Source organism: Populus euphratica, unplaced genomic scaffold (assembly GCF_000495115.2).
Source record: "Populus euphratica unplaced genomic scaffold, PopEup_1.0 scaffold24.1, whole genome shotgun sequence".
Classification (NCBI taxonomy): Eukaryota; Viridiplantae; Streptophyta; class Magnoliopsida; order Malpighiales; family Salicaceae; genus Populus; species Populus euphratica.
The window spans coordinates 1,293,868-1,312,737 of NW_011499893.1; the positions used below are offsets into that span (position 1 = coordinate 1,293,868).

Below are 18,870 nucleotides of genomic sequence, written 5' to 3' on the forward strand. Positions count from 1 at the left end.
AATGCCGAGATAAACCATGGATTGGATGAGTTTGGTTTACATCCTGTGGCTCATAGTCGCAGACCCTCGAGGCAATACAGCAATAGTCTGGAAAATATAGTAATACTACCAGCATGACATATCATGGCGGATAAGTTTTATTTTTGGTTCAACACTGCAGAGTGCATACCCCTGCAGGTTTATATTTTTGCCAATGATTTTTGCCTAGGAAATCTAGATCATAATGTCTCTCTGGTGATACCTTGTACCCTGCACATATCGGTTCTTGTAAATACTTGGATTTTCAGTGATCCCTAACGTTATACCTCAGTTTTCTCATAAGTTTGCTCTCTGTCCTTTTCCATGCTAATTACCCTAAATGTATGCAAAAATTGCAATATGTATGGGTGTAGCTTCAGAGTTCGAAGAGCAGGAGGATAATGCGGGATTTGGTCAGTATCAGCTTCTAATGCCCTTGATAAATGCGCAAGCATAACTCTTGGTTCCCCAGTTCCATACATTTTTGGTCTTTCCTTCTCGTTCATGTTTGTTGTTTTTCCATGTACCAGCATGCTCTTGCAGATTTGATCTTAAATGTTAGCCGACTACGTTTCAGTGTAGTGTGGGAGGCATATTTAAACAACTGTGCTTTCTTGGGCACCTTGGATCTTTTCTAAAGGCACTGCCGCTCACTGGGTCTCATACGAGACATGGGATTTGAATATGATGGCAACTCCTTTCATATATATTAGATTTTGTTCGTTGCTTTGATGCAGCTATAGACAGTAATAACATGCATGGATTGGGGTCAGATAAGATGTGTTACCATGGATTTCACTTTTAAGTTGCGGAAGATCCTAAAGCTCCATACTCTAACCCTTCCCTTCATGTTTCCATGCACACCAACCAATAAATCAGGGTCGGTTGTCTCAACGAGACCTGTAAATTTAATTTCATAGCCGCCGCCTCCAGTGAAAAGGGATCGGTTAAATACTAAATAATTGGATTTGCTTTTGTTTTTTTTGGTAGATTTAGATCTAATAATGATAATTCAAGTAGTTTAACTTGCTGCTGCTGCTGCTCCATGTAGACACACCACGTGCATATATATGCAATAGATCGATGATGGAAATTAAAGGAGAATAATCTTATTGAAGGATTTGCTACATCGATCACGAGCGAAGCCCTGCACCTTATTATAGAAATTAATCCTAAAATATTGTCTCCTCTCCTGATCTCATCCTCCTCTAATCATATCTAAATCTTTCCCCCCCTTTTTTTTTAATTATTCGCAATTATGAACAAGTTAATTAATTAAAAAATCCATAAAAATAACTGTAGTTTTTTTCTCGATTTTAACATTTATTAATGATGTGAATATATAATGACAATTAATTAATGACCATGATTTTGCATATGATCCCTTGCTCTTGTCTTATGGATCATGGAATAACATACACGCGCGCGCTCATCTGATGTAGCTAGTTTCATGCAAGCCCTAATCGATATCGGCGGTCCTCCTCTTTGAAACCCTGCCCATTGGCCTCTCCCAACCATAAAATATACATGTTACCGGCTCGGCTCTTAATTACTGCTAGTAATATTTTATCCTCTTTAGCTTGGGGTAAAAAGCCTCACCTGATCCGTGCAGAAAATGGTAGGATCAAATGCAATCATTCACGCATGGATTTATGTATATTATATACGTACGAGGCAATAATTATTATATAATTTGCATTAATTTGGTGGGCAACAAGACGCAATGCAATGCATGATTGGGAATGGCCCCTGGAGATCTTCTGGGCTGCATGCATGCGTGGGGACTACCTACCTACTTTGAGCTACAATTACAAGGTCGAAAAGGAGTTATTTGTTGGTCTATGGCTTGCTTGCAGCAGTTCTGAGCAGAAACCGCCCTTAACTTGCATGATTTGCTGTACGTATAGCATCGACCCCATTCACTTCACTTGCCTCCTGCATGCAATTACCGTCGCTTGCTCTCTATATATATTCTGCTTTCTAGCTGCTGCCTGATCATTATACTGGGAGGACCAAGTATCGAGGAGCCTGACACCCTCGATCCCCCCTGCAGCCCCTTCTTAGTTATATCTTGTGCTCTTCTTTCATGCGTCATCCCATGCGCCTGCACGCTTTCCTTCGTGCTTACACACAGACCCCCCCTGCTCACAAGTGATTAATCCTGTGCTTAATTGTGTATCTATTGAATGGAACTTGTATATGTTTGACGTGCGTGCATGATGATCGATCCTGGTTGCTGATTAATTTATAAACGAAGCTTTTCCCTAGGTTTTGTTGATGATTATCAATAAACAAGAATGGTTAATTAGTATACAATAAACCGTACCCAACTACAATTAGAGCGCATGGTTTACATATGCATATGCAGTTCTTTGACCATTGACCAAATATCTAATTATCCTTCATGATTATTAATGTATCATGCTCGTGCTAGCTATATATCAAGTTAATCGATCATAAGCAATTGTTTAATTGACACCCACAAAAGGTGTTTCATGTTCTTTAATTAGCGATTGAAGAAAATATATGCCAAGTAATTGTGAGTATGCTAATATATATATATATATTAATTATTGTATCCTCAGTACCATAAGATAAAATAATAAGCATCTCACATGGAGTTTCTCGACTGATCGAGTGTCAGCATCCACGTACGGTCTTCAAGGCAGCCTCAAATCCAATAAAGTAACAGATTGAAACCACTAGAAAACATACTGTACGTGTTGAGATAACATTTAATTAATGCATCAACATATATAATATATACCGAGAGGAAGTTAACCAAGTTTTTAGCATGTTTGCGCATGCATGTACAGCAGATCAGAGATCATGAGTCAATTGATAGCATTACCATGCCATTGTAGAGCTGATTAATTAGTTATAATTAAATTGAATAATTGGTTAGAATCATGAATTAATTCACTAATCATATCCTTGCTGTGTGTCTTGGGGGAATAAACAAATTAACGAAAAGTCAAGCTGCTAGATGGGTTCGTGGTTTTGGTTGATTCTTGAGACAGTTGCACTGCCTAAGCGACCTCTCTGACTCCAATGATTAATCTATCATATATTATATAGTCGTTATGTATATATTTAATTAAATATTGTGCAAAATCATTACACCAAGCATGCATCTATGACTTCTTTAAATCCCACCACAGCTGTGAGCAAATATTCCCTCTCAAGCAAACAGAGGCAAATAAAGTTATTTTGTCATGGATCATTCAAAAAAGCGTAGCAAGATCAGCGACATTGTTCGGCTTCAGCAAATCCTCACGAAATGGAAAAGGGCAGCAAATGCACCAAAGAACAACCACAACCACGACACTAGCATCAGCAGCAATGCCAGCAAGAGCATCAAGTTCATAAAGAGAACACTCTCCTTCACAGATTCTTCATCATCAGCAGCAGCTGCTGCATCAAACGATGTTGTCCCCAAAGGGTACCTTGCTATTTGCGTTGGCAAGGAGATGAAGAGGTATATCATCCCCACGGAGTACTTGGGTCACCAAGCTTTTGGAATACTGTTGCGAGAGGCCGAAGAGGAGTTTGGGTTTCAACAAGAGGGAGTCTTGAAGATACCACGTGAAGTTCCTGTCTTTGAGAAGATCTTAAAGGTGGTTTAAGAGAAGAAAGATGTTTACCTTAATTAATTTTGCATGAGTTAGGGTTTGCTAAGGCAGAGTCGACGACCAAGGAGATGATTGGTTGTTACTCACCAGATCGTGAGCTAACACACCTTCTCACCATCCTCATCATATGTGTACATGATCAATATTAACATCTACGCTTTGTTTTTGAGAGAGTTCAGTACTGAATATAGCGAAAAATCGCTTGATTAATTAGAGAGGATCAAATATAACTATCTAAGTTTTTCGTTTTTAATTTTTAAGAAAAAGGATGAGGTTGACTTTGATAAATTGTAAATTGTTTTTCTTGGTACAAATCAAAGGGAACAAACAGGAAAAGAAAAGGAAAGTTCATCTAAGAACTAGCTAGGGCTTGGCTGCACCTCTTTTTGAAAGCTAGCTAGCTAGCTAGGGCTTGATTGATCATCACTGTGTTTCCTGTGCTTTTAACTGCCCCGTTCCTGTTTCACAAGCTACTTCACCCGCTCAGATTATTATTTTTTAAATAATCACACAGGTATTTGTAATATGTTTTTTTTTTCTATAAATAATATAAGTTAAATTAAAAATATTATTCACACATCTCACTAAATAAATCACAAAATTATTAATATTAATAAATAAAAAAATATTTAATAATAATAATAATAATTAAATACATATCTAAAAAAATTCAAAAGACAAATATAAATTAATATATTTGATCTTGCAATACAATATATTCACCAATTGAATTCAATAACTTTATTTATTATTATTTTATTTAATTAAATAATAATAAAAATAGATATACATATAATATTAATTGGATAAAAAAAATATATATCTTACAAGGTTGCATTTTTAGAAATACTATCTAAAATTAAATAGTTCTCATTTTTAAAACTAAATTTCAATTATATAAAACATGAAGAAAATTATAGATAAATTGGAATAATCTCTTCAAAAATTTAAATACATATAAAAATAATGAATAAAAAACCATTATTTTAAAAAATCTAAATAAAAAAATAAAAGAGAAGGGGCATTAATTTCAATATAAATTAAAAATATTAAAAAAATAAAGAGGTCACATCAACACTTGGTCCATTTAAAAAGAGCTTGCACGAGAGTTTTATTTTTTAAAAAAAACAAATTCAATTTTCACCTACCCTAATTTTTTTTAATAAAATTCTAGATGACACATCGTGGTATTCTCAGATTTTTGGCTGTTAAGGTAGTTAAAAAACATGGCCTATGATTTTTTAACTTAAAAACTCATTTTCAATTTAATTTTAACCCAAAACACCTACAAAAACCAAAAACTTAAACACCTTAATAATCCTATAAATGGCTAAAAAAACTACACAAAACTCAAAATTAATTAAAAAACAAAAAACTATTTTTGATCTCATATGTTTTAAGGTGAAAAAACATCTAAATTGAACTTTATTAATAAAATATTTTAACACCATGACTAATTTTTTTAGTGGCTAAAATCAATGTTAATGCTAGAATCTAGCAACCCTTTTCTCTCATTTTTTAAATTAAAAACTAAAAAAGAAAATTGTATAAAAAATGAATTGGGAAACTATTGAGGGATTGAAGAAGTATCATTTATAAATTTTTTGGGACAACTTTGAAAGCATCACCCATTTGTAGCTTTTTTTCTCACTTTAGTCCTTTATCTTTTAATTTTATTCTTGATCAATAAATTTGATTCTAGTGTTCTTTAATTGTATTCAAGAAGGATGTAATCGTGACAAATAAAATTTCAAGAATCAAAATAAAAAACAAAAATTTTAACGATAAAATATGAAAAGATGAACATTGTATATATAATAGATACCACAACATTTAGAGTCTTTGTAATATATACACATTTACGTAGCGTCTTTTCCGTTTCTTTTGTTATGTAATTGATAATGCTTAAACTGTAATTAAGTAATTAAATTCTCTCCTTTCTCTTAACTCGCTTTTCTTCTAGTACCACCCCCCCCCAAACAAAAAATCGATCCATCTTGATAAAGAGAGATTAGGATTATTTAACTGATAAGGGTTTCTGCCTTACATCATAAGCAACTCAGTTACTCTCTCTTCTGCTCTTTTGAATCCCATTGTTTTTGTTTAATTAATTTTATTGAAAATTAACAAGAAATGTTCGATCGTAGGAGACAATGAACGGAGACAAATTAACCGGCTGGATTTGACCTCTCCTCTCCAAATTAATTAAGCACGATCCATCTTGGCTGAGAATTAATTGACTCATAATTTCTAATGACTCGTTGGGAAATATTTAATTAATTATGTAACTACCAGAAACTGGCTAATATTCTCACTAACATCATAGCACCATAAATGTTTTTCAACTATAATACCACATGTATAGTACAGATTAAGAAGCATTAAGGCATTGGTTACTTTTATTATTTCTTGTGTTAATTAGTCAGTGAGATTTACAAGAAAATAGATAATTCTCTTGTCATCAAGTGTCTTAAGAGCTAGCGATTGGATTTTGTTTCGGAATTACTAAGGTAGGTTTGATTTAATTAATGGGATATTATTTATCATTCAATAATATAAAGTCATCAAGGATATTTTATACTATGGATCATACATAAGTAATTACTACAGAATGCGGTCCATTTTTTATTGTTCTAATTATACCAACGACTGCTCAAATTGTATCCTTCTCCTTGTTGGTTTCTGAGCATTAATTATCAGCTTAGGAAGTTCCTCTCATATGCTTTAGGCTTCAGCATAAAGGCACATTGTCCGAGATTTAGACCTTCTTTAAATAATAATGAGCATAAAGGGCGCACGTGCACTCCCCCTCTCTCCTTCAGGTTTCAGAACACCCTTGACTACTATATACAGTCCAAACAGGCAACAGCGGAGTTAAATGGAGGCCAGTCGAGTTCGACTTGTCATGCTGTGTGTATCCTTCGAAAAACTGGAGTCTTGATTATCATGCTGTATACACCAGATGCGTCTGGCCCCGTTGAGAATGCTCAGGCTTGGAACATGCAAATATACAATTAACTGTTCATTTTCTTGCATAACGATCTACGAGCGCCTTGGCCTTCTCCGGTGCAAAAAATCGTGCCTGTACATAACCTTTGGAAATAAGCAATAGAAAGATGGAACTTAAGAAACCCTGATTACAACGTTACATGAATATTCTATTAACAACCCTGATTACAACATTACATGAAAATTCTATTAACTTAGAGGTAGCTGTTGAACAACCTCAAACCATAGACAGATGTTACGCTGTTTCATTCACAGAAGATCGGTGCTGGTTCAGACAGACTGGCATATTATCTTTGTAAGAAGTATAGAGTGCTGTAGTGGTTTGTAGATGAATAAAGATCTCTATCTCATATTGAAAAGAAAAACTCCATCCTGAGAGATTACAAATGTTGTTTTCTATTGTGTAGTAAATTAAGTTAAAGCTATGGTGAATGGACTCTTCTAATGGGCTTTCTAATGCAGGATTGTATGGATATAAAGATGGCACTCCAAACTTAATATATACAAAACCAATCCATGCCTCTAAACCAACTCGTTTTTTGTTTCTGTTATGTTTACCCCAAGCCAGTGAATCACCTGTACATGTTTTGGAACCTATATACATTTTTCCATCGGTGGCATGAAGCATGCCACCTCGGCTCAAGAGCAGCTGTACATGTCTCATGAGGCTCTCTGCACCCATGTGCACTATTCAATGCATATGCCGCATGAACAGTGTGTGGAAGAAATTGAGCCGATATGCATTTAAATATGTTCATCTGAATTCTGAAGCCATGCAATTAGATGGTCATATGCTCATATACTCACCTGGATAAACATCCTCTCTGCATCTCCAACATTTCCGTTTTCTTTTAATATAATTCCCTGCAGATAGATCAGAAAAACAAAATTTATATGCAATGATAGGTCAGTCACTCATAAGAAGATGAAGACACCAAGAGAATCTGCAGCTTTTTTCTCTGGGACATTTTCCAGTGTTTGCTGGTAATACATAATCATGATCATCAGTTATAAACAGCCAAAAAAACCCTCAAGTGCTTAACAACCAATTTTAGGGATAAGAAGGGAATCTAACCTTTGCCAGGTAACCACGGAAGTCATCAGGGTGACTAGAAATAAGCTGATCATAAACTGACACGGCATCACTTACATGTCCCCAATCTGAATAAGCCTTCCCAAGAAGCAAGTCAACCTGAAAGTGCATGCCATTAAAAACCAAAGAAAAACTACAGCAAAGAAACAATTAGAAAAATGATACCCAGATGAGGGTACAGAGAACCGATGAGAATTCATTTCAAGAAAAGGAGAAAAACATGAAACAAATTTACCACATCTGTAAGCATACTTGAAAGTCTTTTCAGAATTCAGTAAATTCAGTCATTGCCTAACATTTCCAGCTCCACATGTTAAAATGTTTTCCAGAGTTCTTTATATTACCTCAAATTTTCATTTTGTTTGTTTTCCTTTGACTTATAATTTTGGACATCGCTTTCACTTCCCTTTTCATAAGCTCACTCTGTACCAGATGCATTTATTTTTATTTTATTTCAGCTACCCATGAGATGAACAGCCCAAAAGCACACATACACAAACACAAACACAAACACAAACACACAGATAATTTTACAAAGTGCAATCATACAGCTCCTAACATAAGCTTGAAGGATAAAGACCATCTCAAAAATCACAACTCAGTTTCTGAGATTTTGAATTTGTAACTGTAGTAGGGGAGTTCATCATTTATGCATGAACATGGTCAATACAAGAAGAAGAGGCCTGTATAGATGCTACTCAATCTACAAGGATAACCATCCTCAATAGGATCTTGGACCTGCTACTGTGAAAAAACTTACTTGAATAGGGTCCACCTCCTGTGATTCAATTTCCATACCATTCCCGTCAACCTTAATATCAACACTGCTTGATTTTCCAGAATTTAGCTTTGCACGAGAAGCCAAGAGGACTTGAACAGCCTTCATGAATGACAGAAAAAGAGTATGGAAGTTCAAACATTTTTTATTGCAGAAAGATACATTTTTCTAACCAGAAATCCATGTGTTCTTAGATATGTGCATATATAAACGAAAAAAAGATCCAATTTTCATTTTCAGCCAAATCCATATCAGCTGCCAAATTCGAAATACTATATAGCATGTGGAAAATAACTATGTAAATGAGCACAAACTCTGGGAACAAAACATTTTCAAATCATGATGAATAAAGATATCATTCTATTCTCAATCTTCAAGCCTGATGACATGACATACCTCATCTGGTTTCTTAGCAGCAAGCAATGCATTAGCATGACCACGCAGAACTTCAAAATCAACATTTTTTGATAACTGTTTTTTAAGAGCAGATAGCACCATTGAGCATATCAATACAGGGAATAAAGATAAACATCAACCAAGAAATATAAATAATATTTATGCCTACACTTCTACACCAATCTGCTAGAGTCCTATACAAGACCACTTTGCATCCACATGACATCGCTGTCTAAGCTTTAAGCATATGGAGGGCAAAAAGTGAAAACCTCCTTTTCTTTTATTCTTTATGGGAATACTTCTGAGAATGGGAACAAGTACAGGGACAGAAAGAAGATGAATGGATTGGTTCAATTTGTGAAAGGAAGCACTCTGCCAATGGTGCATAGTTATGCTAGCTCATGCAGCTAAATGAAGAACAACATAAAACATCAAGTAATTTTATTTAGAATTTACACTGCGCTCATATTCTGCAATTTGATGAAAGTAAAAATGGACTCTTCTACCCTATTCAAACCGAGTCTGCAAACCCAGTGTTCACAATGTTTCATCAACAGCAATAGGTAATAAATGAAAAATCAGGGAAAACTGACCGCTGCAGAAATCCTATATGCAGCAGCACTCCCATCATAATCTTTGAGTTCATATTTAATTTCTCCAAGCAAACGAAAAACATCAGGATCCCCTGGTTTCTCCTGCAAATTATTGAAGATTTAATTTGGATAAATAAACTTGCAATACAGTATTAGGCGCGTATAATGCCATCATACATGGCATACTTGTGATATACAGTAGGATAAACCTTTGCCAAGTCCTGAAGCAGAGAGGCAGCCCGAGTATATTCTCCTAATTCAAACAATGTTACCGCAGCTCCCTGCAAGCCTTCTTGAATAAATTCAAACATTTTTGAAAAAGAAAAAACACGCAGTTGATGAAGTTATTGAGACATGAGTGCCATTAAAATATTTAATCTTCCTTGTGGAGATAAATTTCAATTCTTCACAAACACTAAGCTGATTTAGTCATAACCACAAATGGGGAAAGGGATTTGTTTAACATGGTGTTAAAACAAGGAATTCAAAATGGACTAAACCTCCCGACATCAAAATCAACAAGATGGCCAAAAAATAGTCCACGGATAAGGAGGGAGGGAGGGGGGTGGAGTTGAAAACTGATCAGCACTCTCTCTATCAGCTTTAACTAGTGGTTTGGTTCTGGCTGGGAAGCCAGCAACATCAGATTGCCTGATTTATTTATTTTTTCCTTTTGATGTTATGGCAAACTGAATGCCTCCTTTAATTTGATTTTTCAAAGCTAAACAGATATGGAACATAATATTTAAGTATTCTGAGCACAATTATCAATCAACATTAGAAAGAACAATGCTCAACTAATGTATATGTATATCATGTTCCTTGACTCACTTCAAGTGCAATTGAATCCTTAGGGGCAGTGCTGAGTGTCAATTCATATTGTTTCAACCTAGCCTGCAACACAAAAGAAAGTAAAAAGAGTGAGGAGCTTGTTCTACTATAAGTAAACTATCATACAACCTATCAGACAAAATCCATCAGAGGGTTGATAGGGATTCACTGTAAAGTTGAAGGAAAATGTGCGCCCCAGTAGAAGATAATCTGAACATAAGTCAATAATCCTTTCAACAAGAAAAGGATGGACAGATAATTATGCTTTACAGGGTGATGAAGAAACAGTGATGCATGTGACATATCACATAGGCCAGGAGGGTTACGAAAACCTGCATGTACATCCTAGTAAAAAAATTGCAAAAGTAAATTCTAGTTTTACTGGATGCTTTAAATGTTTTTGCATTGATAGTCGACAGTGAACACACATACAAACACATATAGCCATCTTCAAGAATATTACCCGAAGAGTATTCTGCTCTTCTTCTGATAGCTTTTTATTGACTACTGTAGCTTCTTCTGCTGGACCATCACTGAAATGTAACAGTTCAGATTAACATGAGACAAGTCCTCCAAAAATGAAAATACAGATATATTGTAGGGTTGCTTGAAATGGTGGTCTCTCAGCTGGTACCTAATTCTGAAAAAGGTCCTTCAACTACAGAATGTTTTAATTTGATTGTTCAATCTTCTGCTTTTATTTGTATCAGGCCATTCAATCCATATTCATTCAATTTTGACTTCTGACAAGAAGTAATCCTAGCTATGACCATCCACAAATTATGAGATCATCAAGGAAGCTGGTGCACTAAGTGGCATCACTGCTTCAGGCTTTAGAAAAGAACAGAGAAACAACTTATCCCGACTGAAGAGATAAATCTCATAAAAAAACACAAGCAAAATGGATGTGAATCTACTTTCATGAAATTTAAGGGCTAAACTCTACCAAAATCCAAACAAAGTACTCTCTTCCACTTCTCTTCTATTTTTTTGGTATGGCAGAGAGGTAAGTCATAAATCAAGCAGCTAAGCAGGAATGTATAAAGCAAAGAACAACTGATCTGACAAAAAAAGTAACAGAGCAAGGAAAACTCAAAAGCACCATAGCATACCTTCCCGAAGGTAGAAAGTCTCCAAGTGCAAAAACCAAGCCAAAGACCAGAACAGCTACTCCTACTCCAATCTATTAATTTCCAGAGTAGAAATCTGTCATGTCAGCATAACTGAAGAAGATTGCTGAATATGATTCCAAGATGGAAATTCACGTTGTAGGAGTTGTACCTTAGTTCCAAGTCCAATTGTCTTGTTTTCAGTTTTAACCGGTGCATCATAGTCAATGGGTCCAAACTCTTTAATTGATTCTGTCTTTTTCTGTTCAAGTGCTGACCTGAGTACAGAATGAATGATCCTCAGCAAAAGAACTGCAAAAATGATAAAAAGAGAGAGGCTTGGCAATTAATTATTCTACTGTGATATCGAATGGGAAAAGAAAAGAGAGAGGAAAACCTTAAAAACTTTTTGCATATATGTAGCGATCAATATGAAGAAATTTTTTTTTTAATACAAAGTAATTTACATAATGGAAAGAGTAACAGGATTCTGAACAATCTCCGAGTGACTATAATGCCAGTTGAGGTAAATATTTTAAACACTTTGATAAGAAGCAATTATAAAAAGCATGCATTATTTCTAATAATGTGAAAGATTACGAAATTGATCACCTTCTAATTGCTTGCAGCCGTTGCTCAAAATCAATGTCTGCAGAATTCCTGCTAGACTTTCCATCAAAACGAGAACTTAAACCAGGTGCCTCTACATAGAACACACATTTTAGCTAAAGGGTATTATTAGACGAGCATTTTCTACTAGATTGAACAAAATTTTCGAAGCAGAATGGGGCAACACTTTTTTTTTTTTTTTTCACGGATAAATGGTGGGAAATCAACATAAAATGTTGGTACTCTAAAAAGGAAATAGTCTGATAGTCCCCATTCAGCTTTTGACTGATTAATATGGGTAAAAGGTGCTTATTTAGTTATCAAATAAGAAAAAAATCAGGCTTTAATTCCAACAAAACTAGTGTTGTACAGCAGTAATTAAAAAGGAGGGATGTTGTAAAAAAAATAATGATTAGACCCTGCAAGCTCAATTACAGCAATTAGCATAGCAGCTGAGTTGATAGACAAAGGGACATTAGAATTTACATGGCTGAAGAAGTTACATTAGAATTTACATAGCTGAAGAAGTTTACTTGTGAAAAAAAAGCAAGACGAGATGAGAAAACAAGATGGTAGTAATAATTCACATACGAGAAGGTAACGAGGCACCAGATTGTTTCGTAGTTGATTTTCTGCAACAAAAACAGAAGCAGCAATGATAAGAGACAGTAAGAAAGGTATAGATAGAAACAGAAAAGAAATCAGCAAGTAGTTAACTTGTGTTGGGCGGGATGGGATAGGAAACCTCACCTTTGTTGTAACGCCATACCCTTTTCCTCCCTTGAGCTGCCGCTGCGCACTTTCTTTTGTTTAGAAAGGAGACAAGGAAGATAAGGAGAATAATTAATTAAATTGTGAGTGTGACCAAAGTGAGTGAATTGGAAAGAAAAGCATGGGATGCTTACTTTGTTGTTGGTGTTGGTGTCAGATTTGGAGCCAAAACCACGCCTTGGGCTAGAATTATCAGAGCATTGAACTCCGAACCTCAAAAACTTACTGCTACTTGTGATCATTGTGGCTGCCGCCGCCGTGGCTATCGCCATTAGGGAAACGGCTCGACTGGTGGTCTGATATGGTGGGCTTTTTCTTGTATTCTGTTTATAATTAATTAATTTATAGTCTTTTGAGTGTGTGTGAGTGTGAGTAGTTAGTTAATCAACAATGGAAGAGAGACGTCAGACGAGAGAGGAGGGAGACGATAAGGTGTTTCTCTCCCCCGTCTCTTTCGTAAAAGTTGTGCTCACAAATTGACCATTGGGTCTGTCCTATACTGGTTGGCTATCATTTTATTTTTAGCGGTAAAAGGTGTATTAGATTAGCTTTTACACAAACCTATCAAAATCGGATTATTTTTTCAAAATTACCTCCCATCTTCAAAATCTTATTAAATTTTGATGGTATATATATGTATATAAACACCCAACCAACTCTTTACAATAAAATATTACTCAGACATCAGAAATTGATTCTGATGCTCCATATGCATCCTCATTTCCACTCTAAAACCAATCCCTCTATTTTACATATCATATTCACTTTCACTCATGGCTGCAAGCAACGTTCATGCATACAGTACTTGATCAACAAGTTCATAATGTTTTAGTGGCACCCTTTCTCTTTTTGAAGAAAGTCCGATGTCCCTTGCCCGGGCTGGCCCCCCGTTGATAATTTGCCCTGAGAGAGGTCTGAGGTGGCACCTCTGGCATCGGGGTGATGGTTGGGGTAGCAGGTTCCTCGCCTCTCTCTCATCCACCAATTTTACTTGTCTTTTAAATGAACTCGCTGAATTGAAGCTGCTTCCTTTTCAGTTGCTTGGAGTTGACTAGGTAATGGCTGGTGTTTACCATAATCCTTTCCTAGTGATGATGCTTGTGTCAGTAAACCGTTGAGTGCACATACAATCTAAGCCGCTTCGTTTGCTGGTGGAGACAAGGCTTATGGGGTCTTTTATTGATCTTGAGTACACTAATTCTATTGATAAACAAGAGTGCAGTTGAACTTTGCCAACAGCTTCCTGCAATTGATACTGGATCACACAGCAATGGCTTGTCATAACAGAAAAAAAAAAAAAACCAAGGGATTAATACGGTGAGAGGCTCAGACAAACTGAAAACTTGTATATACGAAGACATATCACCAATGAGTTCTTCCTGTAATTAAATCCTATTTATTATGAGCCATGGACAAAAAGAAGCTGTGCTCATTATTCTTCTTACCCCACACAAGATCATTGATTAATTTGAATGCGTTCGCCAGATAGAAGCTGCATTCAGCGTGTAGTTCCAGCAACTTTTCTTTTCTATAGCCATGGCAATTGGAAACACGGTCGATTCTCCAGTAACGAATTAGCCTGAAAAATCCATTACAAGTAACATAACGATGAATCTTTGATTATTAAAAACGTGTTGGTTTTTAACAGACCAGCCATAAAAAAAAAAGAGTGAGTTTTGATGACAAATCCAAACCCCATCCCCATTATTCAAGAGATTGAATTCTTGATCTTTTGCATCATCTGATACATGACCAGGAAGAGTGTGCAGCCCACCTCCTGGATGAGATCAGTACTGGCAATGCCTTCATCATTATCCATAGGTAGGCAATCGTAAAGCATAGCACGCAATGCAACACCACAACTCCATACATCAGCTGGAGGCCCAGCAAATGGCTTCCCAGATAAAACCTCAGGGGCAACATAGCCCCAAAAAGACGGTCATCAGGCAATACGTTTCTCAACCCAAAATCAGCTATTTTTACCTTGGTTTTAAACTAGCCCAATAATAAGTTCTCAAGCTTAAGGTCTCTGTGAACAACTTCTTCCAATGGCAGTGTCCCGCAGCATAAATTATCTATTGAAAAAACATGTGCCTCTCATCTTCCCCTAACCTCTCACTCTCCTGCTCAAGATAATAAGAGATAGCCAGATTTTAACTACTCTATCACTATATATACATATTACCAGTTGGTGGCTTTATCACCTTAATGATTCCAAGATTTTGATTTCTCTTCTCTCCTTCTCTTCCAACTTCTTTTCTTTATCTTTTGGTATTCAAATGTCTTGAAAGTAAATTATAAAGAAAAAGAAAAAAAACCAAAGCAGAAGACGGAAAAAGACAGGAGCAGCAGGCTAGCTCACAAGGCTCGAAAAGAGGAAAAAAAGAAAAAGAAACATACGAACTGAAATCTATATACAGTAATACCAGGGAACGGAGAAGGTCGTATTAGGACATAAAAAAAGCACATCAAGACATTCTTTTTATTAAAAAAGGAAACAAACACACGATATTTGACGACTGGCATTGAAACAAAAGAAGAAAGTTAAATTACAACGATGACCGAAATTAAAAACAATTCCCTTTTGACATCGGAATTTGAGAGGAACCTGCTATCATAAAATTAACCAATTAGTAAGATATATATATATATAAAAGAAAATTGCAGCATTGTTTAAGATTTTCTTAATTTATCACGAAATAGGAAAGGAGCAGCAGCCTTCCCAAGATTCAGAAAATTCATAATCTTCCTAGAATGTATTTTCTTAATGTGAGTATGCTTAGTCAACTTCTTAATTCTTGCAAGATGAATCAATATAAGCTTTAATTTTGAATGCTTAGTTTGATTAAATGATAGTTTGGAGGTAATCATCATATATATCTCTAGATGAATTTTACACATTTAAGTAATAGTTCGTAAAAATGAATTTTCAAGGGTGCTTCGTATTATAAAAGTTATACGTAACCGATACATATAATATATTACTACCACTGTGCGCCAGACTTTCCACTTTATAACATTATCCATAAACCAAGATTCGACTCTGATTAATTGCAGATTCTTTTTCACACAATTTCATTGGCTTAATTAAGGTTCTTGATCTTTCTGCAACATCAATCTATTCAGGAAATTCCAACATTCACACACAGACACACTTGGATGTCAACGAGGGCTTTAAGGGTAGGTGAAGAAGTATTTCAAAAATAACATCATCGCCATTCATTCTCATTTTTTTTTCTTCTTTTGGCCAAAACAAAAGTTTGGATTCCTTGTTGTGTTCTGCGAGTGCATGCATCAAATTGTTAAGCAAACAACAAGCAGTCAAACAGAACTACGTAGGTGGCAGAATAAGTGGAAAAAGAAAGGTTGCCGCAGAAACTATAGTGGCAAGGTGATGGAAACGGATAAAATGAACATTCTGCTTGACTTACTCATACACATCTGGTAACACCTTTGATATGTCTGGTTTATAGCCTTCCAACTTTGCTTGCCTAGTGGATCTTTCCAAGCATCTCATAGATTGAAGATGTATTTTCATGAGTCCTATCACCTGCCACAGAATCATGAACCACCTCATTTATTTGAACCCAGCTTTGACCGGCAGGCTTTTTCACACCCATCGCGACCATCTTCTGTCTCACATTAGCCACTTCCTGCTACTTTTCAGCAGTCGCATACACATGTGCCAAAAGAGAAAGATAACCAGCAGCTTTGTCAGGGTCAGGTTCCGCAACCAATTTTTTAGACACGAGAGAAGCAAGCTCAGCATTGCGATAAAACCTGCAACCACCAAGTAGAGCACCCCAAACAGCATTATTTGGTTTTACAGGCATGGTCGCTATGAGTTCTTGTGCCTCATCCAAGAAACCAGCACGACTCAATAAATCAACCATGCACCCATAGTGCTCAATCCTAGGCTTAATACCCCAACGCTGAATCATGTCCTTGATGATTTGACGGCCCTCATCAACAAGTCCTGCGTGACTGCACGCACAAAGAACCCCAATAAAGGTTATGCCATCGGGCCTTGCTTCCGAAGTGCCCAATTTTTGCATCGAGCGAAATATTTCAAGAACTGCGTGCGCATAGCCCTGTTTTGCAAAAGCAGCGATCAAGCTTGTCCAGGAAACCGCACTTCTCTCTGGCATCCACCTAAATACTTCATAAGCTTCATCAATCATACCGCAGCTAGCATACATGTGTATAAGTGCATTGTTCAAAGAAACCAACACTCGCTGATTTGACCCCACAAAGGTATCTTGGATATACGAGTGAATCCACATCCCCATTTTTAAATCTCCCAGTTCTGCACAGGCTGTCAAGGCTGCCAATAATACCACCTGGTCCAATTCCACTCCGGCTTTCCTCATTTGATCGAACAAATTCAATGCCTGTTTGCACTCGCCATTTTTCGCATACCCTGAAATCATAGTGGTCCACGAGACGACGTTCCTCTCTGGCATCTCATAAAAAGTCCTCCTTGCCCAGTCAAGATTTCCACGCCTCATATACCCCGCGAGCATGGAATTCCAGCTGACAACATTTCTTTCAGACATATCATCAAACACTTTGCGTGCGTATGCAAGAGCAGCGCATTCGCCACCAACCGCAGCAGCATAGAAATTAACCAACTTGGACATGAGAAAGACATTCGAGGAATAATAGCCATTAGTCAAGACTTTGGAGTGAACCTGCTGTCCCTCTTTCAAAGACAAAGAAGGCGTACAAGCAGCCAAAAGAAAGGAATAGGTGTAGGCATCAGGGCGGGCATCGGTGAGCAACATTTGATTGAAGAACTGAATAGATTTGGCAGGGGTTCGGCTCCGAGCATGAGCCCTAATCATCTGGTTCCAGACGATAGTGCTGGGGCTTTGAATATCTTTAAAGACATAGTGGGCAGAGAGGAGATGGTGAGCAGAGGAGTTGCTGTAGAAGGAGAGAAGGTGGACAAGAAGGAAGTTTTTAGTGCGGGAAAAGCCGTTGATGAGAATCTGGGCATGAATCTGAGTTACATGTTTAAGGGTTGGTTGTTGTTTTCTTTGTAATAGAGAGAACAAGCGTTGCTGTAGAGCTCTCGAAGATGGAGTGATGCAAGTAGCACTAGCAGTAGTACAAGTGGAAGGGGAAGAAGTTCTTGTCAAGTCGGTGCCGGTGCCGGTGGTGGGAATATTGACTCCTTTTCCATCAACTAACATCTGTACCTTGTTCTCTTCTGCTTCATCTAAACGAGATTGCGTGTGTGTATGCTAGTTTATTGCCCGCGCTATCTCTGCGGGTTGAACCGAAATTCAAGAGCACCATAGCATACCTTCCTGAAGGAAGAAGGTCTCCAAGAAAAAAAACCAAGCCGAAGACCAGAAAAGCTGCAGCTGCGCCAATCTATTCAATTCCAGAGTAGAAATCAGTCGTGTCAGAATAACTGAAGGAGATTGCTGCGTATGATTCCAAAATGGAAATGCACATTGGAGGCGGCATACCTTGGTGCCAAGTCCAATTTTTTATTTTTTATTTTATTGTGCATCTGAAATATAAAAAAAATAAAATTGATTTGTCTTGATTAATATGATATTGCCAAATAGACCCCGTAAAGAAATCACTTTGCTCCTAATAATTAGTTAAATAATTTTATTTAAGAATGATAAAATAATTATTTTATTATTACAACCTTTGTCTCAGTACACGATGAAACACTTATCCTTTTTAGTTTTTTTTTTTAAAATTTAATTAATGATCCTCAGCAAAAAAAAAAAATGATAGTCATAGTGAAAAAGAAGATTAATTTTTTTTAATACAAAGTAATTTATATAATGGGCAGAGTAATACAAAGTGACTGTAAGGCCAGTTGAGGTAATATTTTAGATACTTTGATGAGAAGCAATTATAAAAAGCATGCCTTCTTTCTAAGAATGTGAAAGATTATGAAATTGATCACCTTCTAACTGCTTGAAGCCTTTGCTCAAAATCAGTGTCCGCAGAATTCCTGCCAGGCTTTCCATCAAAACGACAAGTTAAACCAGGTGCCTCTAGAAGG

The 18,870-nt window shown here is 36.5% G+C and overlaps 2 protein-coding genes and 1 pseudogene across 8 annotated transcripts; 1 reads left to right on the top strand and 2 right to left on the bottom strand.

The window, feature by feature from the left end:
• The first annotated feature begins 3,176 nt into the window (after window positions 1–3,176).
• On the top strand, window positions 3,177–3,755 carry LOC105131686 (auxin-induced protein 6B-like). Its single transcript, XM_011034771.1, has one exon. It carries the CDS (start codon window positions 3,234–3,236, stop codon window positions 3,642–3,644), a length of 411 nt encoding a protein of 136 aa, XP_011033073.1. The 5' UTR covers window positions 3,177–3,233; the 3' UTR covers window positions 3,645–3,755.
• Window positions 3,756–6,165: 2,410 nt separating this feature from the next.
• Window positions 6,166–18,850, bottom strand: LOC105131691 (Tetratricopeptide repeat (TPR)-like superfamily protein). 7 transcript variants are annotated; one of them, XM_011034775.1, is made up of 15 exons: window positions 12,974–13,325; window positions 12,819–12,871; window positions 12,660–12,700; window positions 12,072–12,162; window positions 11,632–11,737; window positions 11,463–11,533; window positions 10,814–10,883; window positions 10,351–10,413; window positions 9,729–9,800; window positions 9,520–9,621; window positions 8,927–9,001; window positions 8,513–8,632; window positions 7,735–7,851; window positions 7,467–7,523; window positions 6,166–6,732 (listed from the first exon to the last, which is right to left on the bottom strand). In XM_011034775.1, exons 1-15 carry the CDS (start codon window positions 13,109–13,111, stop codon window positions 6,673–6,675), a joined length of 1,236 nt encoding a protein of 411 aa, XP_011033077.1. In that variant the 5' UTR covers window positions 13,112–13,325; the 3' UTR covers window positions 6,166–6,672. The 7 variants fall into 7 exon arrangements, with proteins under 7 accessions (XP_011033077.1, XP_011033080.1, XP_011033078.1 ...); XM_011034778.1 differs by having other exon boundaries at window positions 11,632–11,771; XM_011034776.1 differs by having other exon boundaries at window positions 12,678–12,700; window positions 12,974–13,324.
• Window positions 13,584–18,141, bottom strand: LOC105131690 (pentatricopeptide repeat-containing protein At5g56310-like; annotated as a pseudogene).
• Window positions 18,851–18,870: the final 20 nt, after the last annotated feature.

Bases quoted from the DNA above. Each gene is read 5' to 3' on its own strand.
- LOC105131686 (XM_011034771.1), top strand. From the start codon at position 3,234: ATGGATCATTCAAAAAAGCGTAGCAAGATCAGCGACATTGTTCGGCTT.
- LOC105131691 (XM_011034775.1), bottom strand. From the start codon at position 13,111: ATGGCGATAGCCACGGCGGCGGCAGCCACAATGATCACAAGTAGCAGT. The intron at 7,524-7,734 runs GTTAGATTCCCT...ATCTATCTGCAG, and splicing joins TCCGTGGTTACCTGGCAAAG to GGAATTATATTAAAAGAAAA. The intron at 6,733-7,466 runs GTGAGTATATGA...GGTTATGTACAG, and splicing joins CAGAGAGGATGTTTATCCAG to GCACGATTTTTTGCACCGGA.